Genomic DNA, 25,075 nt, shown 5'->3' with positions numbered 1-25,075 from the left:
TGCCTAACTACTTTGCATATATAACATGAAATCACTGTGTGCATAAGAATACTACTGCAGTAACACAAATTTATTGGTTTTATACAACTTGAGATTTTATTATTTTTTTTGAGACAGAGTCTCACTCTGTTGCTGAGGCTGGAGTGCAGTGGCACAATCTAGGCTCACTGCAACCTCCACCTCCCGGGTTCAAGTGTTCTCCTGCCTCAGACTCCTGAGTAGCTGGGATTACAGGAGCCCACCAGTAATTTTTCTATTTTTAGTAGAGATGGGGTTTCACCATGTTGGCCAGGTTGATCTCGATCTCCTGACCTCAGGTGATCCGCCTGCCTTGGCCTCCCAAAGTGTTGGGATTACAGGTGTGAGCCACCACGCCCAGTCAATTTGTCTTATTTTAAAAGCATATGAAGGACAATTTAAAATGCACTATCCCTTTTTTCCAACACTAAGCTTAAGACAAATTAATGGACGAGTGGAAAATTCAAAATAAGGGCAAGAGATAAGTTTTTTCTTTGTTTAAGATGGACTCAGGATAGGTAGATAGCTTTCACTGATGTAGATGTGGAATAAATTATTTCAGGAAAAAAAATTCCCAAACATCTTATGAAAAAGTATACAACTCTACTTCAAAATATACTATTTACTCACTGCCAAAGGCAGTTTTACTTGAAATCTTGTTTCTGTAATTAAACCCTAATTAGTCATCAAAAAAGGTTAGTGCATAATAACCATTCAAAGTTAAACCAAAATGACAAAAATTTTGCCACAAGGCTTAAAGGATTATCTATTTCTTTTCTTTTCCTTCTTTCTTTCTTCTTCTTCTTCTTCTTTTTTTTTTTTTTGAGATGGAGTCTCGCTGTGTCGCCTAGGCTGGAGTGCAGTAGCATGATCTCAGTTCACTGCAATCTCTGCTTCCTGGGTTCAAGTGATTCTCCTGCCTCAGCCTCCGGAGTAGCTGGTATTACAGGCATGCACCACCATGTCTGGCTAATTTTTGTGTGTGTGTGTGTGTGTTTTAGTATAGATGAGGTTTCGCCATGTTAGCCAGGCTGGTCTGGAACTCCTCACCTCAGGTGATCTGCCCGCCTTGGCCTCCCAAAGTGCTAAAATTACAGGCGTGAGCCACTGTGCCCAGCCGGATTATCTATTTCAAATGCTCATTTCCAGATGGAACTATAAGAATGTTAATTTGTCACGTCAACAAACAAGACCATAAGTAGATCCATCATGTTGGAGGATTTTAATGACATTTAGGATATTCTTGCCACAATAACATGCAATCAGTGCATTTCCTACATGGCTCTATTAACCCGATGCATAACATTCTAGAAGTACTATAAGTGAACTTAATAAAGGAAATTATATGACATAAACAATCCATTCCTGCTGTAGGAGCATGCAGCTTTTCATTTCTGTTATGAAGCAGCACCAAGAGTAAAACTGTTTGGTTACTCCATCAGATGTCACCATGACAAGAATTGCTTACGTCATACCATTTTCTAAAAGCTTTTTGATGTAAATTAGTATCAATAACGGGAGCTTTATAGCCATTAATAACTCAAGAGCTGTATACATCTAGGTTTGAGATGAACAAATATAGCATTCAGAAATCACACAAAGGAATGACACTGATGCATGTATACAGTTGGATTCCCATAGAGGCAATATTCAGTCACTCATACCCATGTCTTCTTCATGATGATCATTCCCATTCACTTTAGATTCTCTTAGTGAATCATCAGTTCCCTTTTCCACAGAACATTTCTTTGTTTTAGGGGAACCTGCTTCTATTGCTTTCTTCTCTTCTTTTTTCCTCTTTCTTACTGTCATAACCCGGTTCCTCTTCATCATAAACCCGTGTAACTTTTACATCTATATCACTCTCTGATTTTCTTTCCTGATCCTTTTCCTTATCTTTACTCTTCTTCTTGTTTGTTGATCGTTCTCTTTCATCCCTACTATCTTTCTCCCTACTCTTTCATCCCTACTATCTTTTTTCTTCTTTTTATGTCTCCCAGGGGATGGTGAGAGAGACAATTTTCTTTTAGGAGACTGCGACTTTTTGGGAGATCTTGTTCCACTCCTGCTTCTTCGTTGTCATCTCTGTTTGTACTTCTACAATGTCTGGCTCTGCTGTAATTTTTTGGTGGTGTTTTAGAACGTTTCTTTCGTCTTATTTCTTTTTGTCTCTCGTTTTGGATGTGCTCCTTGATCTTCTACCTCTCTCTCTGGAATGAGATCTTCTCTGTCTTGGGCTTTTGGATCAACGACTCCTAGACTTAGAATGTGATCGCTCTCTTGATCTGTTTCTTGACTGTCTGTGTTTAGAAGATGATCTTGAATGCCTTCTTTCTTCTTTGGTTCTATAGCAGCCGAAATTAGGGACTGTGCTTCTTGTACTCTTTACATAGCTTCCTCTATTTTTTTTGAGACAGAGTTTTGCTCTTGTTGCCCAGGCTGGAGTGCAATGGCACGATCTCGGCTCACTGCAACCTCCACCTCCAGGGTTCAAGCACTTCTCCTGCCTCAGTCTCCTAAGTACTTGGGGTTACCGGGATGTGCCACCACACCCGGCTAATTCTGAATTTTTAGTAGAGACAAGGTTTCACCATGTTGGTCAGGTTGGTCTTGAACTCCTGACCTCAAGTGATCCACCCACCTCAGCCTCCCAAAGTGCTAGGATTACGGGTGTGAGCCACCACGCAGGGCCTCTTCCTCTATTTCTTTACTAGAGGTATCCGATTTCAGACTTGGTGAAACAAGACCAGCAGCCACATGCTTCAACTTGGGATCAACAGTACTCATAAGCTTCAGCAACTGATCTGTGGCAACAGACTGAGTTCAACTTTGCTCCAGGAAGCCCAAGGGCAGCAAGGGCAGGACCAAGAGTAGGAGCCCCCAAAGCAGCCGGTGGAACGGCGCCAGTCTGAGTAAGTGGGTTAGGAGTAGGCTGGAGCCCAACACCAGGCAGAAGACCTGCCACTGCATTAGCTGGTGCCAACAGAGACAAGCAAGCCTTAGCCTTACCAGGAATAACTCCTTCTGCATATGGTACATTATCAAAGCTCTGTCAAGGAACACAGTGTCAGACGTGGTGCCCCAACTGCTGAGTCTGGATCATCGATCTTGCCTGGGAAACCGAAGAGAGTCCGCGTCTGCTCAGAGCTAGCGCTCGGGGAGATTAGTCATCTATTACCTCGGTGCCACAGCCTCCACCGCCGCCACCACCTCCGCTACTAGGCCCGCCGCTGGGGCCCGGACCCGCAGTGCTGGGGACGATGGTAGTGTTGCTCATGGCGCTGCTCGCATTCCCGCTCCTGCTTTAACACATCAAACACACAGCGAGGAAGGGAAAGAGGAACTGGTTCGTGGGAGGAGGGTGTCCGATGCTCCAGCCTCTGCTGCTCCAGCTGCCACCGCCACCGTTTCTCCACCCAGCCAGATGCCGCGGGGGAGTGGAAGCGAGCACGCTAGCTGGAGACCACGAGAAAACAAACGGCCGCCTCCACCTCGCCTCCAACCCCACAGTTTTCATAATTAACTCTAGCTGTAAATAAGAAAACATACGTGGCAACATCCTGGAAATACACTTAGGTAATAATGCCAGTGTATTTTTGTTCACAACAAAACATATTTTTACTTGGAATGTCTAAGTCCAAATGTTTAGAAAAACTATCTGGAAAATCTGATACTTAATCCTGGCCTCTTTAACAGTTTTGAGGTCTGTTGGGCAAATATGAATAACTTGATTTATTTTTTTAGACGGAGTCTGGGACTGTCGCCCGGGCTGGAGTACAATAGGGCGATCTCAGCTCACTGCAACCTCCGCCTACTGGGTTCAAGTGCTTCTCCTGCCTCAGCCTCCCGAGGAGCTGGGATTACAGGCACCCGCCACCACGCCCAGCTAATTTTTTGTGTTTTTAGTAGAGCCACAGCGCCCAGTCTTCAAATAGGTTGATTTCCTTTCTTTCTTTCTTTTTTTTTTGAGACGGAGTTTCACGGTTGTTGCCCAGGCTGGAGACAATGGCGAGATCTCGGCTCACTGCAACCGCGGACTCCCGGGTTCAAGCGATTCTCCTGTCTCAGCCTCCCGAGTAGCTGGGACTACAAGCATGTGCCACAAAGCCCAGCTAATTTTTTGTATTGTTAGTAGAGATGGGTTTCTCCACGGTGGTCAGGCTGCTCTCAAACTCTCGACCTCAGGTGACCCACCCGCCTTGGCCTCCCAGAGTGCTGGGATTACAGGCCTCAGCCACTGCGCTGGGCTTTTTTTTTTTTTTGAGACGGAGTCTCGCTCTGTCACCCAGGCTGGAGTGCAGCACGCCATCTTGGCTCACTATAACCTCTGCCTCCCAGGTTCAAGTGATTCTCCTGCCTCAGCCTCCTGAGTAGCTGGGATTACAGGCGCTCATCATCCCATCAGGGCAATTTTTGTACTTTTAGTAGAGACGGGGTTTCACCATGTTGGTCAGGCTGGTCTTGAACTCCTGACCCCGTGATCTGCCCGCCTTGGCCTCCCAAAGTACTGGGATTACAGGTGTGAGTCACCATGCCCTGCCTACTGAATAACTTCATTTTAAAATCCCATCATCAAAAACCATTTATTCAATTGAATTATATGTAACTGCACCTGCTAGGATCTTGTGCGGAATTTCCCAATTGACACCCATGGGCTGGAAATGGGTTACAAGGTCAGCTTCAGAAGGCCTAGTAGGGTCCCTGCAGGGCTAAGGCTCTTGGCATCACCTCCTGCTTGTTTCAAGGTGCTGTACAAACATCACTTTCTATGTGTTCCACACATGAAGAAAGTTAGCACCAACACAGTGCTTGTTTCAGAAAAACTAGACTTCTTTTTTCCATTTCTAACTAAAGAATTAAAAAAAAAAAAAAGGAGAGAGAGAGAGAAAAGGTTTCGCCATGTTGGCCAGGCTAGTCTCGAACTCCTGGGCTCAAGGCATCCACCCGTCTTGGCCTCCCAAAGTGCTAGGATTACAGGCACGAGCCATCGCACCCAGTTGACTTTTCTCCTTTATTTGGTGTAGTTCTCATATCTGGCAAAAGAAAAAAAAAAGCCACCCCAAAAACCTACCTATGGAGATTTAAAACCTGCACAGGTCTGGGCCCTGGCAATTCTTACTGGGGACTGGGGGAAAGACAGCCTTGAGTACTGTACTTTGTTTTTGTCTTTCTGAAGATTCACTGTCAGTTCTGAGAAGTCAGACTTGTGAACCACGGTCCTATCCTGGCACCAATTCAAGTAAACATGACTGCCAAAGAATTTCTCAAGGTCCAGATAAGTTGATACCAGACATTGATCAAGGTAACTGCACAACTATCAAAGACAAAAAACTTCGAACTAAGTAAACACAAGTATTGGATCTAGATTATAATATTTTCTTGTTGTCTATGTATAAGATACAGCATTAAGAGATTTTAACCCCTTTTTAAAAGCTGGTGTGCAATGGCGCAATGTCAGCTCACTGCAACCTCCACCTCCCGGGTTCAAACAATTCTCTTGCCTCAGCCTCGTCAGTAGCTGGGATTACAGGTGCCCACCACCACGCCTGGCTAATTTTTGAATTTTTAGTAGAGACAGGGTTTCACCATGTTGGCCAGGCTGGTCTTGAACGCCTGACCTCAGGCTTCCCAAAGTGTTGGGATTACAGGTGTGAGCCACCGTGCCCACCTAGTAATTCTTTTTCTTAAGAGATGGGGTCTCGGCCATGTGTGGTGGCTCACGCCTATAGTACCAGTACTTTGGGAGGCCGAGTTAGGAGTACTCACTTGAGGCCAGGAGTTCGAGACCAGCATGGGCAACATGGTGAAACTCCCTCTCTACAAAAAATTAGCTGGGCATGGTGGTGCAGGCCTGTGGTCCCAGTTACTTGGGAGGCTGAGGCAGAAGGATCGCTTCAAACCAGGAGGTTGAGGCTGCAGTGAGCCATGATTGCCACTGCACTCCAGCCTGGGTGACAAAGCCAGACCCTGTGTCAAAAAAAAAAAAAAAAAAAAAGAGCTCAAAGAAAGGATACTAAGAAAGAAAGAAATGGGGTCTCACTATGTTGCCCAGGCTTGAGTGCAGTGCTTATTCCCAGATGTGATCCCACTACTGATCAGCACGGACGTTCTGACCTGCTGCATTCCCCTCTGGGCTGGCTCACCACTCCTCAGGCAGCCTAGTGGTCCCCCGTTCCCAGGAGGTTGCCATACTGATGCTGGACTTAGTGTGGACACCTGATCAGCATAGTGCACAAAAGCCCACAACTCCTGGACTCAAGTGATCTTTTTGCCTCAGTCTACTTGGTAGCTGGGACTACACAGCCTTGCGTCATTGTGCCAGCTACTTTAGTAGCTTTTAAATGTCTGTTTCAAATCTATCTCTGGAGAAATTAGACCAGCTCTGAAGGCAGAAAAAATAGGATATTCTAACTCATGAGGTAAAATGCCCCTGAATCATTTGGGGAGGGGGGAAAAAGATGAGTTGTGAGCAGAGCCAAGATGGTCATTCATATAATTCATCCTTAGAAAAAATTAATTCTCCATACTCCCTTTAAATACAAGTGATTAAGCAGTAACTTAACTGCTCTCTTAAAAGTTTATATAATAAATAATCTAGAGGTCGGGTGTGGTGGCTCATGTCTGTAATTCCAGCACTTTGGGAGGCTGAGGTGGGTGGATCACCTGAGGTCAGGAGTTCGAGACCAGCCTGGTCAACATGGTGAAACTCCATCTCTACTAAAAATACCAAAATCAGCTGGGCACGGTGGCATGCGCCTGTAGTCCCAGTTACTCAGGAGGCTGAGAGAGGAGAATCAGTTGAACCCGGGAAATGGAGGTTGCAGTAAGCTGAGATTGTGCTGCTGCATTCCAGTCTGGGCAACAGAGCAAGACTCCGTCTCAAAAAAAAAAAAAAAAAAAATTCATCTAGAATAGTGCTGTCCAACAGAACTTTCTGTGATGTTGGAAATGTTCCCTATCTGTGTAGTTCAATATTGACTACTTGAAATGGGGCTAGCGTGACTGAGGAAATGTTTTTACTTATATATATATGTAATTACAAATTTAAATAGCCACATGGCTAGTGGCTATCATATTAGATACCAGGTCTAAAAATTCTAGACCAGTAGGCCGGGGGCGGGGGCTCACATCTATAATCACAGCACTTTGGGAGGCCAAGGTGGGAGGATCACTTGAGGTCAGGAGTTCAAGACCAGCCTGGCTAGCATGGTGAAACCCCGTCTCTACTAAAAACTACCAAAATTAGCTGGGTGTGGTGGTGGGCGCCTGTAATCCTAGCTACTCAGGAGGCTGAGTCAGGAGAAGCACTTGAACCCAGGAGGTAGAGACTGCAGTGAGCCAAGATCGTGCCACTGCACTCCAGTCTGGGCGACAGAGGACCAGTGAAGTAAGTATTATTTCACCCATGACCTCCAACTCATTTGCAGAAGGGGAAACCTTTGCTCAAGCTGTCTTGTAACTTAGTTTACTTGAGTCTGAATTCTGTGCTAATAGTTCCTTTATCTTGAACAGTCCGGGTGGATACAGAGCAGAGCTTCTGTCCTTCACTGTTAACTAAGAAGAAGACCCATCTCTTGCTGTCATTTTCCATTTAAGTGGAAAAGGGACTTTTTCCTGAGTTCTTAATGACTTCTTTGGAAAAGATTTTTTAAGTTGGGAATCTGTCTTAACAAAAGCAAAAAGCCCCATAGAGTAATCACAGAATACTCCATTTTCTCAAGAATGTCCTCCTGTGTGTACATCAATAAACTCTTAAGATGTGCAGTGAAACTAAAAAGCTAAAGAATTTGACATGCCCAGGGTGAGGCTTTAGGGAATGCGGGGGTCTTTATAAATAGGTCATTTAGATAATAACAATGTAAATTTGCCTTCCACTCTCTCTCCAGGCACATCTGAAAGTCCAAGATCCTGATTGAAGGGTATGCTACCCATTGAAATCACTCTTTGTTTAACAGGAAGCAGGGAAATGTGAAGTGACTTGAGTAATAGAAGAATGTAAATAAGTCTCTTTATAACTGAAGGGGTTATTGAAATTACTTCAGAAGTTTTAAAGTAATTTGAATAAATTATCTATATGTTTTTCCTATAAGTAAAATCTGAAAACATTACTATTGTTATATAGTCCTAAGAATCAATAATATTTTTAAAGATATAGCTAGACTTTATAATATTTCCCCTTTTCTTCAAGGAAGATAGATTATGTACCTGTGGTATATTTGAAAGCAAACTTTGAAGGCCTGGGCTAGTGCCATTCCAAATAATTTACTTATGTTCGGCAATGGATAAATTTTACAGATCTGATTTTTTTTTTTACTTCAGTAGCTTAATATATTTTCCTTGTTTAATGGCCTTTTCCTAATCACTGTTCTTTTAATTTCAAGCAAGGCTACTACTATGTTTATTCCTGGCACCCACAGGAAACAGGAAATATTAAAAGAACTCAAGATCAATTAAAAAAATCTTTTACTGCCAACATAAGGTTTGAAATTGTCACATTTTCTTCTTTCAAGTATTTTAAGGATACACTAAAATCTACCATTTTTAAGCAAAAGAAATTCCTGAAGTGAAAATCTTACATCTGTTAGTCAAAAAGGTACTTATTCTTGCCATGGATAAATCTACTCTAAAATATATGAATTTTACTTTATATTTTTGAGACGGAGTTTCACTTTTGTTGCCCAGGCTGGAGTGCAACGGCACAATCTTGGCTCACCACAACCTCCGCCTCCTGGGTTCAAGAGATTCTCCTGCCTTAGGCTCCTGAGTAGCTGGGATTACAGGTATGTACCACCACGCCAGGCTAATTTTGTATTTTTTCTTTTTAGTAGAGATGGGGTTTCTCTATGTTGGTCAGGCTGATCTTTAACTCCCAACCTCAGGTGATCCACCAGCCTTGGCCTCCCAAAGTGCTAGGATTACAGGTGTGAGCCACCACACCCAACCAAATTTTAAATCAAAGTTAAAATAACTTCTAGACACAAGGATCTGGATTTTATTAATGGTTAACTGTGTTCTTACGAGGTTACAAATGGCACTGAGTAGCTGAATTCCTACCATTAATTCAAAGATTTATCAGCTTATATTTCAACAACATAATGATACCTTTAGGTCAATTTTAGAAATGTTTTTGGTATTTATACTCAACCTTATTTCCTTCCAGGTTTTGAACAAGAATTCTACATTGTAGGCACTAGCATCATGCCTTACACTGAGTTCCACACATCTTTGCAGAATGAATAAACTTGCTGAAAAATGTACATGAAATGAAGATAGAGGCAAAAATCTACTGTAAAATTAAGACAGAAGCAAAACCTGATATAATGAGCTACTTTTGTAATACTGTAATTGTAAAATAATATTTATAATATTTTGTAAATAAAAATAGAACTGTATAACTACTATGCATTTTAGAATAGGTAGTGAAATTTTGTTTTCACTTTGCTGTCTTATTAGAGCCATGGCCAGAAGCTGATATTCCTCAGGTAACAAAGACAGCAGCCTGAAACTCTAAGAACAGAATGACCCATCAATTATGAAGGAAGTTAAAATAGAATTTTTAAAAGATGAAAGAAAATCCATTAATACAAGGTTTTCATCCTAGCTTATGATTTTGGGCAAGTCATGGAATCTGATTAAATGGGGATATGCTGCAGAGCCTGCGTATGTGAAACAAGTGGGATGTTGTATAGGATGGTGCTTTGTGAACTGTAAAGTGATACAGAGTAAGGTTGAACAGGCACTACACAGGTACACCATGCAGAGAAGGGAGTGCTTTGGAAGTATCTGAGAAATGGTGAGTCACTGGCTGGAGAAACGGGTTTATGGGGGAGGAATTATTTCACAAGTTGTGGCGTGGTGGTGGAAGACTGAAGGCTTAAATGACAAAAAGAGACTTTTTTTGTAGGGCAAAAGGAGTTTGTAAAATTTCCTGAGTTGGCTAAAAGACATAATGTGGCAGGAGCTTTAGGAAGCGCAACCGGACCTAATTTCAATTTCAGCAGTCAGACTTCCCATTCACTGAGGGCTTACTAGTTCCTCTTACTGTGTTAAGAAGTTTATAGATATTACCTCAATTAATCCGCAACAACCCTTACAGGTTCACATTACTACTCTGTTACAAATGTGAAAGTGGAGGCTTACAGTTAAGGAACTTATTATCCAAAGCCAGGGAAATTAAGATGAGGAATATCCAAGACTATTATAAAATAAAATGGGATACACAATGAAATCTAGATGTGAGACCACGAATATTGCCATGTGCATGCAAAGATTCAGGAGAAGCATTACAGAGATTTGCTGACTAAAGATTCAGGAGAAGCACTGCCAAGATTTGCTGACTAAATGGTAATAAGGGATCTCGCATACATAAGGCGTTATGGTAGCGTTTGTTCTCCTGAGCAAACACCATGCCAACTTGTAATCAGCTAAAAAAAATCTGTTCAGATAGTACTACAGAATCTCATGATTTTTCCATTTTCAGTGAAACTATTTTTAAAGTACTTTTAATTCCAGTTTAAAGTTATCAGTGTAACTTTAATACTTGCTGATATTGGGCAGACAAGATTTTAGGAGAACATAATACAACTCCAGGCACTTGTCTGACTTCATTCTGCCTTTTTCACAAATATGAAAAATCTCCACCCTGACAGTGATGGAGCGGCAGGCAGGCTGCCAAGGAGGCTGGTCACACCTTAGGTCCTTCCAGCTAGTCTGCCACTTGGTTTTCTTCTTGTTGATCAGTCAGTCAGACTGTGAAAGGCTGGTGTCAGGCAGTCCCAGCCACAGCCTGTAGAGGAGACTCGGCCTCACTTTCTCTATGTGTTATCCTCTTTTCCGTTGGGGGTTTTAAGGTGCCAGCCTTAAGTTCCAGGTCTAAGCAAACAGTAAAGCAAGAGTGCTGATGGCTCTCAAAGTCCAGTGAGTTCCTTCTGAAGGAGGATGTATTCAATAAATGTTTGTGATATGACCAAAGTTAATCTAACTGATATTCTGAACCATTTTACTGTATTATAATTTTTTTTTTTGCATTAGCTTTTTGGTCAGGGACTTGAGGGATAAAGATGACAAGTTTTGGGCCAGGCGCGGTGGCTCACATCTGTAATCCCAGCACTTTGGGAGGCCGAGGCGGGTGGATCACCTGAGGGCAGGAGTTTGAGACCCAGCCTGGCCAACATGGTGAAACCCCATCTCTACTAAAAATATAAAAATTAGCCGGGCATGGTGGTGGGTGCCTGTAATAACAGCTAGTCGGGAGGCTGAGGCAGGAGAATCGCTTGAACCTGGGAGGTGAAGGATGCAGTGAGCTGAGATTGTGCCACTGCACTCCAGCCTGGGAAACAGAGTGAGACTGTCTCAAAAAAAAAAAAAAAAAAAAAAAAAAAGATGACAGGCTTTGTTTTGGGTACACTGAGGATGCGCTGAAGGCAGAAATTTCTTTTTTTTTCCCTTTAGAATTATTTTATTAAATCATAAATGTACAACAGCTTAACTCTACACACGCAATTAAATTTTTTAAAGGAAAAACGTTATGTCTTATTACACTATGATCCTGGCTAATAGCTTTTCAAAACATTGAGAAAAATCTTAAAAAAGGTTTCACATGTCACCTGAAACTTACAAATTTAACATTATCAAAGAAGGAATGCTTCTATACTCTTACAAAGACCACTAGAAAGCAACAACTAGGGATGAAACAGCTAGGGACGAAGCTCACACAGTGACAGCTAGTAAAATGATGAATAGATGAAGACGAATTCTCGGTTAAGAGAACACCAAGAGACGGAGATCTTTCCCACTGAGCACTGAGACAGGTTAAAAAAAAAAAAAAAAAAAAGCTAAAAAAATGGGACAGACAACTGCTAAGAACAGACCCATGATAATAATGTAAGAGGACTAGATAGGCCAATTTAAGAGACACATATTAAATTCTAATCTAATCCATTATCCATTTAGTCTTAGAGTTCTGCCATTATTATTATTTCATATCCTGCTAAAGAATTTTCTGAGTTTTATCTCTGTCCCTCCTGCACCTCTTCTTTTTTTGGAGATGGAGTCTCCCTCTGTTGCCTAGGCTAGAGTGCAGTGGTGAGATCTTGGTTCACTGCAAGCTCTGCCTCCCGGGTTCAAGCAATTCTCCTGCCTCAGCCTGCCGAGTAGCGGGTGGTATGCACCACTACGCCCAGCTAACTTTTTGCATTTTTAGTAGAGACGGGATTTCACCATGTTGGCCAGGCTATCTCAAACTCCTGACCTCAGGTGATCCACCCACCTTGGCCTCCCAAAGTGCTGGGATTACATTGGTAAGCCACTGTGCCCGGCCCAAAAATGATTTTCTTACTCTCCTCACAAGAAATTGATAATTGTTTTTTTAAAAATGTACTGAAAAAAGGACACATACATAGGTGTTGACTCTGTTGACAATCTACCCCCAGTCTACTGGATCCCTGAATAAACATGAAATGTTTTTCATTCTCAAGAAAAAAAAAGTACTGATAAATTATAAAGAAGGATTTAGCTATTGACTCTGGTAAACCTTTAACATGTTCATGCAAAAAAGAATACATAAGTATGCTTGAACTGCATTTTTTTTTTTTTTAACGGTACTATGGCAAACTGATTTGTCATGAAAAACTTCCTGCTTTTCCATGACTTTGAGGATAAGGTCCTTTAGTTATCTGATATTAAAATGAGAGGCTGGTTACTGCAGTAGTATATCAGGATTCTGGGGGGGTTCGTACATGTTTGGTTTACCCACAGTAGGGAGCATGCTTACCAAAGGCATGTGAAGCATTGCTCTAAGTCTCTGGATCCTTCTGCGCATCTCCACCTACATACCTTGTAGTCACAGTTCCTAATATCTCACCTTCTGTTATCATTGCCTACTTGAAAACCTGGCAGGAAAGTTATTAGGGAAAAGGAAAAGGGGAATATCATTTGAGTTCCCTCACAACCGCTCTTCAAACACTAGTAGGGAATGTTAGAAAGAAAAAGAGTAAGAAACAAATGGAAGGAAAAGCTAAAATATAGGTGAGTAAAATGGAGGGAAATATGTTCTAACTTCCCCATTCCTATTAATACTGCTTTCATGTCTGGATCAAAAAAGTGCTACCTCTTCATTCATGGAGAGTTTTTGCCTGCTTCCTCTCTTCAGTGCCTGGTCTAGTTTCTAAACGCCTAATTTCATTCTTTTGCTCAACCCAACCAGTCCTGGTCTAGGCTATGGGAGCCAAGAACTAGAAACTAGTGTAGGTCTACTAAGTGACAAGACTGAGAAACTTCAAGACCCCACTCCCAATGTTAGATCTGCCAGAGAAGGCATACATGTGCCTAAGATCTGAGGTTCACACATTGAATACATTTTTTTTTTTTTTGAGATAGAGTCTTGCTCTATTACCCAGGCTGGGGTGCAGGGCATGATCTTGGCTTACTGCAACCGCTGCCTCCCCAGTTCAAGTGATTCTCGTTCCTCAGCCTCCCAAGTAGCTGGGATTACAGGCATACACCATCAGGCCCGGATAATTTTTGTATTTTTAGTAGAGATGGGGTTTCACCATGTTGTCCCAAGCTGGTCTTGGAGTCCTGAACTCAGGTGATCCACCCACCTTGGCCTCCCAAAGTCTTGGGATTACAGGCGTGAGCCACGGTGCCTGGCCACACTGAATTTTTTTTTTTTTTGAGACTGACTCTCACTCTGTCACCCAGGCTGTAGTGCAGTGGCATGATCTTGGCTCACTGCAACCTCTGCCTCCACCTCCCGGGTTCGAGTGATTCTCCTGTCTCAGCCTCCTGAGTAGCTGAGATTACAGGTGACCACCACCATGCCTGGCTAATTTTCATATTTTTAGTAGAGATGAGGTTTCACTATATGTTGGCCAGGCTGGTCTCGAACTCCTGCCCTCAGGTGATACACCTGCCTTGGCCTTCCAAAGTGCTGGGATTACAGGTGTGAGCCACCGTGCCCAGCCACTGAATACATTTTTAAGAGAGATATTTTCTTCATTGTGGTTAGGGTGTGTGATACTGTTAGTCTGGTCTTCAGATATAGCACAGGGTAAAATACTGTCTTTCATGGCCTGGCTTGGGAATCTAACCATCAGGGATACTATTAAGAATCCTTAATAACCAGTAGGGTACAGGAGCCAAAACAATCAGTGTGCTCCTTCTGTATCTTACAACCAAATATCATCAAATGGTTTGGCTACAATCAGCTCCTATGGAAACCTGTTACTCTAGTTTCAAACAAATGACTTATAGTTGGCTCTGTGGAACCTTTTAGGGACTCCTAATCATAAAATGATTGCTCAACAGCTCAGCTTATGCTTGATCTGCCCTGCTCTCATAAGAAAAAAATTTTTTTCAAAATTTTCTCTTTCCCTCATAAAATAAACACCAGCCACTATTGCACTTTCAAACAACTACAACAGGATACTTCATTCTCCGGGGGAGGAGACCCCATTTTTAACTGCTGATAATCTGAAATTTACTTCCAACCTCCTGGCAAGTACACAGCAAGGGCAACACTTTACTTATGGCTTCCCCCCATCCCATTTATACACTGTTAGACAGAAAAATAAACATGGAAAAAGCTAACAAATGTTAAATCCATTCAGTAGATGCATTTTAGGATGAAGCTGGCAAGTTTCACTTAAACTGTAACCAAAAGTGTCTCCAATATTCAGCAACAACTAAGCTGGATGAGAAGAAAATGAGTTACTGATACATTATGTATTTATTCATTCTCTACATAGAACATGGATGAGGTACATAAAATATATAGTTGGGATTACTGTATGTATACAGGTTCTACTTTGGGCCTGTGCTATCTTAAGATTCACAAAAATGACAAATAAACCAGGGCTAGTATTATATAAATGTAGACTTCGAATAATACACTAACTGGGCTATGGAAGCATAAATAAACTGTAATACTGTACTTCATAATAAAACAAAAAACCGAAGAAAATTCTACCATTTAATTAGTAGAGCTATTGTTATTTTAAAACCACTTTAATACATGATTCATCCTCATAAACGGTGATAGTGAGAATCAAATTATATTGCTGAAGTTACAGGCACCAGAAGTCAAGATTTTTGGATTGCCTGTTAATATGTAAATCTGTAGACTTTCAGATAAGGCAATTTTATTTTTTATTTGTTATTAAACATTCCAGTAGCATCAGAAATGAGTTGACCTCTGAAGCAACTATGAGAATACTCTTTGGGTCTATTTTTTTTGTGACTAGTGACAGCTATTAACAGAATTTAAAGAAATTACAGTTTTGCTTTTGATTATTGCAATCCCTCACAAGGGGCAGGAGGAAAACTACATTTTGTTGCTGGTCTTGCGTTATTCTGATGATTTATTAGGGGAGGCAGAATAAGTGTTAGAGTGAGAATAGATGAGCACATGTTCATTTGTTATGATATATAGTATAAAATGTGACCAGAGCCTTTTCCTCTTTCAGATTTTATAATCTACTCTTGAATTTGTGGTTATATAAAACTGATGAATCAATTCATAAATCCAGGGAACCAATAATCCCTACAAAAACAACAGACCTGGTCATCTAAAATGTTATGTTACTGGCAGTAACAAGATTAAAAGCTGGAAATGTTTGAGCTGAATGAAAAATTTTATTAAAACGCAGTTATCTAAATCATAAATTTTTAATAAAATTATTTAAAGAGAGATTTGCTTTAGGAAACCTTAAAGATATATATATTTAAGTATATCTGAGTTTTGGGGCAAAGTCTCCACCATGTTTTCATATGCTGTCTAATTATTACCTAAAAATGGCCCAATTTTTGCTATCAAAATATTCTTACTTCAAACACAAAATATCATTCAAACAATTCTGTAATTCTTCTCATTATCACAAACTTTAAAAATTGAATAACTTTATTTCAGATAAATTACCAGAAAAGCTTTGGTGACATATTGAGAGAATAGAGAAGATCAATAACACATTGGGATGTTTAGAAGTCACCTGTAGGACCACAGCATGGAGCAATAGAAAAGGTTCAACAAAGCTTTCTTCAAGACGAGTGATGGGAACATGAGACTCAACAGGATCTAGGTCATTTAGGTAAAGGGATAAAACACAATTTCGATCTAGGAAAGTGATTGAGGAGGAGCATCTCAGCAAATGGTGGTGTTTTTGGTATATTTACCTGTCCTTCTCTAAAATTTTCTGAAGTTCTATGTCTCTGCAATTCCAGCTTTGATTCAATGAGGTCGGTAATAAGTTACAGCAAACCACAAGGTTTATTTTCTGAGATGCCGGATAACTTCAGATTCATGTTTATATCATTGTTTTTTAAACCTATTTTTTTTTGCGGCTCTAAATACAAATGAGTTTTTTATTTCCCATGTATCTTAGCAGCTTTTTGGCAGTGCAGAATTTTGAAGGAAGATGGATTTTTCTATTTTATTAGCTAACATGTCTTTATTAGACTGCTTTCAAAGTACATAATATACACTGTGGTTAAATTTCAATAGCCTGAATCTCTGGATTGAAGATCTGAAATTTGGATACATGAAATGCTCATTTTAAAAGCATTCCAATGGCCAAAATGCTGATGAAAATGTTTTGTGAACAATATATAAATTTTATATTACCAAAAGTGTGTTACTTTTAAAAATTAAAATAAGAAATATGATTTAACACCTTTCAAAGGGTTATCCTAATGCAAAATCCCTCTTTAAATACAACTAATTTAAAGTAGCACATTACTGTTTTGTTTCAAATATGCAAATATAAATATGAAAGCATTTGTCTTATTTTCCACAGTAACCTCTTTATTTGATAAAATAGTCAAGTTTGGACATTTTGAAACAAGCTAGAATAAGTTTTAGCTTGATTTATATAAAAAATGCATTCAATGAAAGAAATTATGTCTAATAACAAAAAATTCCCAACAAATTAAAATTAAATATTAATGGAGCATTTTATAAAAACTGAGTCACTACTTGTTCAATGCCACTTTCCTTTTTTTTTCTGAGATGGAGTCTGGCTCTGTTGCCCAAGCTGAAGTGCAGTGGCACGATCTTGGTTCACTGCAACCTCCACCTCCAGGGCTCAAGCGATTCTCCTGCCTCAGCCTTCCAAGTAGTGGGGATTACAGGTGCGCACCACCACGCCTGGCTAATTTTTGTACTTTTAGTAGAGACAGGGTTTCGCCATGTTGGCTGGGCTGGTCTCAAATTCCTGACCTTAGGTGATCCACCCGCCTCAGCCTCCCAAAGTGCTGGGATTACAGGCGTGAGCCAACACGCCCGGCCCATTGCCACTTTCCCTTTTGATCATTCACCTCAACCAGCCACACCTGGTGCCACCACTGAGTTAATGCTAGGAACGTGAGCCTCCTATAAAACTGGCTCTATACACGTTGGCAAAGACCAAACACTGGAAGTACACGGCAAACAGGGAATAAGGACAGGCAACTAAAAATCACCTCCACTACACACTTCACCCATCCTCCTTCCTCCCTCCCTCTCTCTCTTTCTCTGTTTCTTTAAGACAGAGTCTTGAGCTATAGCCCATGCTGGAGTACAGTGGTGCACGATCTCAGCTCACTGCAACCTCCACCTCCTGGGTTCAAGCAATTCTTGTGCCTCAGCCTGCTGAGTAGCTGGGATTATAGACATTCACTGTGACGCCCGGCTAATTTTTGTACTTTTAGTAGAGGCAGGGTTTCTCCATGTTGGCCAGGCTGGTCTCGAACTCCTGGCCTTCAGTGAGCCGCCTGCCTCAGCCTCCCGAAGTGCTGGGATTACAGGCATGAGCCATTGTATGCAGTCAACTTCACCCACCTTTAAACTCCCCTTTGTGAATACAGAGCACACTACATTCACCCTCCTTCTTGCCTTCCAACAAGACAATTCACAGCTTGGTGTCTGTTCCTTTAATTAGGTCAACTCCAAGCTGAGATAAGCCTCAAGGAGTAGGCGTTTTAATGGGATAAGAAGAAAGACGTCTAGAGAATTTAGGCTGTCAATTTCAGCTGACCCAACATTTGTATCCCCCTTTTACTTCCACATCTGTCCTTTCTCCCTGTTTATTATGGAATTCCTGAATCCACCTGGTCAGGGATTTCATATTCTATCACTTGTAAAAGTCATGTTATTAATTCAAAGTGACTGAAATAGCTGAGTAGCCTGAAAAACTGTATTATATTTAAGAAGTTCTATTAAGTATTAAAAGTAAGAAAATCTCTATGAATCCCACCTGATGATCCAAATATATGGTGTTCCTTTGGAGATGATGTGAAAGAATTTCATTCTAGTAGGCACCAATTAAGAAAAAAGGGACAGAGAAAGAGGATGTGGAATTCAAGAAAAGGTCAATTTTGGAATAAGAAAAACAGGTAATTTACTACAACCTATTATATCACAGTGCACGACAACTTTCACGCACATGCTCCCCTGTAAATGGTACCGCTGACATATTAAATTATAAAATTATATTTTGTTTTGGAAGAAATTAAGTAGACATGCATATGAACAATGAACTATTAAGCAGAAAAATTCCTTAAAATAGCTCTAGCAAAAACTGACTGTTAGAACTTTTACATGTCAATTATGTCCTGTAATAAAGTATCAATACTTCTTTCAATAAGATGTTTCTTATATAACCAGAGCTATAAACCCTTTGAGAAATGGTTATGTGTTCATTGCTTTCATTAAAAATAAAAGACATTTTAAAATTAATTTTTAACATTTAAAAGGCAGTATTATTAAAGCTATAATGAATTTTCAATTCATTGTTTTACTGGAAATTATAGGACTTCTCAATATTTGTTTTACCAGGTGTGGAAGTCACAGTATTCAGTGAATAACAACATGAAGTTAATGCATACATGAAGTACTGTATGCATTTCCTTCCTCAAAACCAAAAGCCAGTGGGTGAGCGGGTGGGTAGAAGGCTAAAAAGAAATGCACCCTACCTGCATTTTCTTTCAGTCATGTATAAATAAGTTCGATTCTCAAAGGGTTAATAGGAGATTCTAATGTTGTCACTATAATGATGGTATGGGCTCATGCTCAATACTAATGACGCTGATCATATTGACTAATGAGTGGTTCAAAATAAGTGATGATGGCAGACGACACAGACAAATCTCTCCATAGCTGACCTTTGGGCTGTGGGCCTCAAGCTTTAGCTGCATGAGCTGTGCTAACGTATGCTCCCGGATACTACTCAGTTCGGCTTGCTGCCGTCTCAGCTTTATTAGCAGCAGCGTAAGCTCCTCTGGCTGAAGGAGTACAATTTAAGAATCCAAACAGTGGAAAACAGATTAATTGTTGTCTTAAGTGACAGATATTAAACCAAGATTTCTTGGCAAGTTTCCTCTTACGGTTGACATCAAACATAGTGCCTAGGCACTATGATGATAGGTCCTACATAAATGCATAGATATCTAGAGAAATAGAAGGAACAGTGTTACTTTAAAAGATACAGCAAAACAACAGTATATTAAGGCATTTTCTCAGAACTCATGAGAATATTTAAATGTTAAGTACAAAAAAGTACAATGTCAAAAAACCATTATAAAGGTTTGTACATAAGTGCTACTAAAAATTATTAAAAGATATTTTACTAAGATGTCTAAAAAAATTACACCTTTTTCCAGCAATAGTACAAATACCTACATGTCCAACTTTCTAACAGAAGGTATATAAAATAATTAAAATAAATGTAGGCCAGGCACAGTGACTCACGCCTTTAATTCCAGCACTTTGGGAGGCCGAGGCAGGAGATCACAAGGTCAGGAGTTTGAGACCAGCCTGGCCAACATGGTGAGGCCCTGTCTCTACTAAAGATACAAAAAATTAGCCAGGCGTGGTGGCGTGCGACTGTAATCCCAGCTACCGGGGAGGCAGGAGAATCGCTTGAACCCAGGAGGCGGAGGTTGCAGTGAGCCGAGATCACGCCATTGCATTCCAGCCTGGGAAACGGGGCGAGACTCCATCTCAAAAATAAGTAAGTAAATAAATAAATAGTAAGTAAGTAAGTAAATAAATAAATAAAATAAATAAATAAAATAAAATTGATGTAAAACTTGGATATCTTCACATTATTAAACTTGGGATCTGGGTTCTATTAATTATTTCCCAGTTATATTCTGAAATGTCACTGTTAGTGCTTTCATATAGCATTTTTTAGGACCAAAAGATCAGTTTTATTTTTTAAGAAAAAGAGAAAGTTTCCATGGGCACATAAACCTTCCTTCACTCTGGGAAAAGAAGAGAACCTTTTTTTGGTTCCTGATTGGTGACTGTGATCCAAAGGAAAACAAATTTTCAACGGTGGATGAAATTCCTTAATGGGCCAATTTAATATACTTTTCTTAGAAATACAGTAAGGTATGGGCACTGGCAGTCTTACAGCCCATAAAATATTACTTGGTATTTCTCAGAGCTTTGTTACAATTAACAACTGAAAGCGGGCTACAGGGAGACTCTCCTCACTTGAGTGCTGCAATGTAGTCTTAAAAATTCCAGGCTAAAAAGTATTCCTGAGATTGGTTTGTTTTGCCTACACCACACATTGCACTAGCTCTCTTCTGTTCTGTTTGTTATTGCTCTTTATTTTCCTACAATTCTTTTCAAAAACAGAAATCATTTTTAACCATTATCTGAAATTGTATTAAAAATTATTGCCTTCAGACAGAAAAAGTGTTAGTAGAAGTAAACTATAGTTACTATTGGATTCCTTAGATAAAACTAGGTATCTACAGGTGAGACAACAGTTTTTTACTGTATATTAAATGGTCAAAGAAGGTTTGGTGTGTGAGATTTAAATAAAACACATAAGAGAAAAAGAACAGTTGCTTTTGCTCTGATGCCAATTCTATCTTGTGACCTCATGATGCTAGAAAGGTCCGTGTTTTATGATCATCATCTCCAACACTCGAGGTCTTGCCAGGGAGAAGGTAAGGTGGGGTAAGGGATATAGATATTCTTTTTTTTTTTTTTTTTGAGACGGAGTCCCGCTCTGCCGCCCAGGCTGGAGTGCAGTGGCCGGATCTCAGCTCACTGCAAGCTCCGCCTCCCGGGTTTATGCCATTCTCCTGCCTCAGCCTCCCAAGTAGCTGGGACTACAGGCGCCCACCACCTCGCCCAGCTAGTTTTTTGTATTTTTCAGTAGAGACGGGGTTTCCCCGTGTTAGCCAGGATGGTCTCGATCTCCTGACCTTGTGATCTGCCCGTCTCGGCCTCCCAAAGTGCTGGGATTACAGGCTTGAGCCACCGCGCCCGGCCAGGGATATGGATATTTTAAGAACCACAAGAAATCAGAGTGATACCACAAGAAATACTGAAACTCTGATTTATTATTTATGGATCTTAAAAGATTAAGAGATTTTCAAAAGGATGAAAGACACCAATAACTTTATTTAGATTTTGAGGCCAAATAAAGAGGCACGTTTGACCAAAGAAAGCAGGAGAGGTTGTAAATAAATTTTGTGCTAAATACCCACTAGAGGGAGCAAGGAATTAGAGAAACATTTGTGGTATGCTATTTAGCATTTACTTTGTGATTAATGACTATTTGTCAGGTCAACAATCTAATGTTTTAAAATTCCAACATTTTAAAGTTCTTAGTTTTAATTAAATAATCTTTGGCAAATAAACTGCAGGAAGTTTAAAGCAAGAAAATATTTCCTTTTATCTAAACGTATAAAAGATAAAACAATGTTTTTACAAAACACGTCAGATGAATTTGATTACTGCAGAAAGGGAATTTTAAATAATGAACAACGATATACACAGGTGCTAAAATCACATCTTTACAGAAACTGAGGCTATCTACTGACAATAAAGCCAGAGCCCCTGATAAAAGAACACCATTAAAATAAACTGAAGTGAGGAAAAGTCATCTTTTCTCTTCAACTAGAAGTATCCTGCTAATATAACACCTTTCCAATTAACATAACACTGACAATGAAATGATAATGGTAAGTACTTTCTTTGCTGGAATGTTTGTTACAGTCTTTCTTTTTCTGCTGATAAGCAAGTCAGTTTCTTTTATTAACAGCTCTAAAGAAGTTAATCTAAAAATCCACACGAAAAACTTAATACACTGGCAGTTTGACTACAAATAGCTGCTTGCTGGATTTGTTCACTAATGAATTACTGCAATTTCTGTTTTAAGGATAAGGGAATTAACAAAGTAAAGAAACCCACTTAGCTTACACAATAAAGTTTCTTTCTTTTTTTTTTTGAGACAGAGTCTCACTTTGTTGCCCAGGCTGGAGTGCAATGGCCGGATCTCGGCTCCCTGCAAACTCCACCTCCTGGGTTCAAATGATTCTCTTGCCTCAGTCTCCCGAGTAGCTGGGATTACAGGCACGCACCACCATGCCCAGCTAATTTTGTATTTTTAGTAGAGACAGGGTTTCACCATGTTGGCCAGGCTGGTCTCGAACTCCTGACCTCAAGCAATCCGCCCACCTCGGCCTCCCAAAGTACTGGGATTACAGGCATGAGCCACCACACCCGGCTGTAAAGTCTCAAAATATAATCTTTTATTTGGCCAGTCAGGCACTTAGGAAACGGTATCCACTAAAACACCAAAATGGCTACATGATTCCAAATTCTTCTGATAAGCATCTCTTGCACAAAAGCAGTAATGCTTTTTCTTTGGGAGAACCTCTGAAAATTCAAACTTAAAAACTATGTTAGATATGTACCTTCCTGTGTAGCACATAAATAAAACATGGTATGGTAAATAAAGATATTACTCACCGTTTTCCCTTGGAGGCTCTGGGGACTAACAGACTGTAAAGTCAGGCCAGCTGGCACTGACCTTCTGTCAGGCACATAGACATGCTAGGAAAGTAAAGGTACAATGTAATTCTGCAGTAAAGTTTTTTTTTTCTTGTCAATGTCAGCAAGGAGAAATCTTAAATTCATATTATGAAATACCATTTAAAATTGCTATTAGTGCTTATGAAAGATGATAGAGACTAAAATTTCTTGTGTCATAAAATACTAATGTGGGGCTGGATGAGGTGGCTCACGCCTGTAATCCCAATGCTTTGAAAGGCCAGGGTGGACAGATCACTTGAGGTCAGGGGTTTGAGATCAGCCTAGCCAACATGGTGAAACCCTGTCCTTTCTCTACTAAAAATACAAAAAAATTAGCCAGGTATGGTGGCGTGGGCCTATAATCCCAGCTACTCGGAGGGCTGACGTGGGAGAATTGCTGGAACCTGGGAGGTGGAGATTGCAGTGAGCCGAGATAGCGTCATTGCACTCCAGCCTGGGTGACACAGCGAGGCTCCATCTCAAAAAATACTGATGTGGATGAGCAGAGTAATTCTTTTTTTTAAGGCAGAATCTTGCTCTGTTGCCCAGCCTAGAGTGTATAGCGAGATCTCAGCTCACTGCAACCTCCACCTCCCGGGTTCAAGAGATTCTCCTACCGCAGCCTCTCAAGTAGCTGGGATTACAGGCGCATGCCACCACACCTGACTAATTTTTGTAGTTTTAGTAGAGACGGGGTTTCACCATGTTGGCCAGGCTGGTCTCCAACTCCTGGCCTCAATTAATCTGCCTACCTCGGCTTCCCAAAGTGCTAGGATTACAGGAGAGAGTCACTGTGCCTGGCCTGAACAGAGTAATTCTAAAATCTGGTTTAGAGGTTGTCAAAAACTCTCTGCCCTCAGGATCCCTTTATATTTTTAAAAAGAAAATTTAGTGGCAAGAGTGGCATTGTTTTACAGTTCTGCAAAACTTTAATGTCTGGCTGGATTCTTGTATCTGTTTCTGTATTTAATCTGTTGTGATAATCTCTTTAAGTGGAAGTATGTGAAGAAAATGTACCCTCAATATACACAGTTGGAGAAAAGGAAGAAAACTTTAATAGTTTTTCTTGATAATTATAGATGTTCATCTCTGACTTTGCACTATAGCTCAAAAAAGTGGTATTTTTTTAAAGGTTAGTAACAAAGTGATATCTGAAACCTTATCAACGAACTTTTGATACTCTGTTACATTAATATGCACTGGTCTATTTGAACTTTAAATGAATCTTGTGATATTAAACACTGGTCATTTGGAAAATATTGGTTCAGTGAGTTATGCAATGTTCCAAATGTTGACATATGTCAGTATACAATATTAAAAAATCACAACTGTTAATATCACCACCAATCTTTAAGCACCGGAAAGCTGTCAAGTTCAGAGTGGCAGATACATGATTTCCAAAATTCTATTTTCTGCTTGAAAACTCAAACGTTGTCATCAGTGACAAATACTGTCAGTTGTTTTCCTTGAAGTGACAGGATAGCATTCATTTTGAGAAAGTGTGTCTATCAAATACCACGTCTGAATATTGATAGTTGTCTTTTGTTCAAGTAAAAATGCATTTCACAATAAAAGGAGCTAATTCAGCTTGCAACTCCGTCACGTGTTTTACTGGGAGATAACTGTTAGCACTTTGGTATGCCATAGAAGTGCTTTATGCATTTACCATTTCATCACAAGTAAACAGTAAAAGAATATGTAACAAAATGTTACGGTTCAATAAAATTATTTTCTATTGTTTCATGAATGAGATTTATAAGTGAACCTGATACTTCTATTTTTTTACTTCAAGTGTGTGGTAGTGAAGGCTACAATGACCACTAGTATAGTCTGGAGCCACTGTCTTGATTTATGCTAAGGTGCCAGAAATGTTACTCACCATCACTTCTGTACTACTAGCGCAAGTAGAAATACAATGAATAATGCCTTATTACGATTATAAAAATAGTTTTGACTCCCTGAAAGGGTCATGGGGAGGGAACCCCCACAGGGTTCCATGAACTACACTTTAAGAACCACTGATCTAGATCAAGGAAGAGGACAGGATAGTTTGAAAGAAAAATTTGGCAATTTTGGAGAAGTCTTTTAGGAGTAGCAGTAGTAGACGGTCGGGAATTGGGTAGAGAATATAGATTCATCTCATATTTGCTGTCAAAACAGATGATATATTCTGGCCAAAACCATGAAAAATACGATTAAGAACGACAGCATGTAATTTAGAGCCAATTGTTACACCAAACACATTAA

General features: G+C 40.2%; 1 protein-coding gene and 1 pseudogene across 5 annotated transcripts in view; both read right to left on the bottom strand.

Annotated features, from left to right (window-relative positions):
* The window catches only part of PLEKHA5 (pleckstrin homology domain containing A5), a 250,338-nt gene that overhangs the window by 65,319 nt on the left and 159,944 nt on the right, over window positions 1-25,075 (bottom strand). For 3 of the 5 annotated variants that reach the window (XM_025401931.1, XM_025401932.1, XM_025401930.1), the window contains 3 exons: window positions 22,766-22,849; window positions 19,153-19,272; window positions 18,246-18,299 (listed from right to left, as the gene is read on the bottom strand). In XM_025401931.1, the coding sequence (XP_025257716.1) occupies window positions 18,246-18,299; window positions 19,153-19,272; window positions 22,766-22,849 (258 nt within the window). The remainder of the gene's footprint in view (window positions 1-18,245; window positions 18,300-19,152; window positions 19,273-22,765; window positions 22,850-25,075) is intronic. The other 2 variants (XM_025401933.1, XM_025401934.1) reach the window with 1 other exon arrangement.
* LOC112634461 lies at window positions 1,669-3,295 on the bottom strand (annotated as a pseudogene).

Source organism: Theropithecus gelada, chromosome 11 (genome assembly GCF_003255815.1).
Source record: "Theropithecus gelada isolate Dixy chromosome 11, Tgel_1.0, whole genome shotgun sequence".
Lineage (NCBI taxonomy): Eukaryota > Metazoa > Chordata > Mammalia > Primates > Cercopithecidae > Theropithecus > Theropithecus gelada.
Note: the sequence above shows the minus strand (reverse complement) of the source record. Positions and strands in the feature narration are given on the sequence as shown.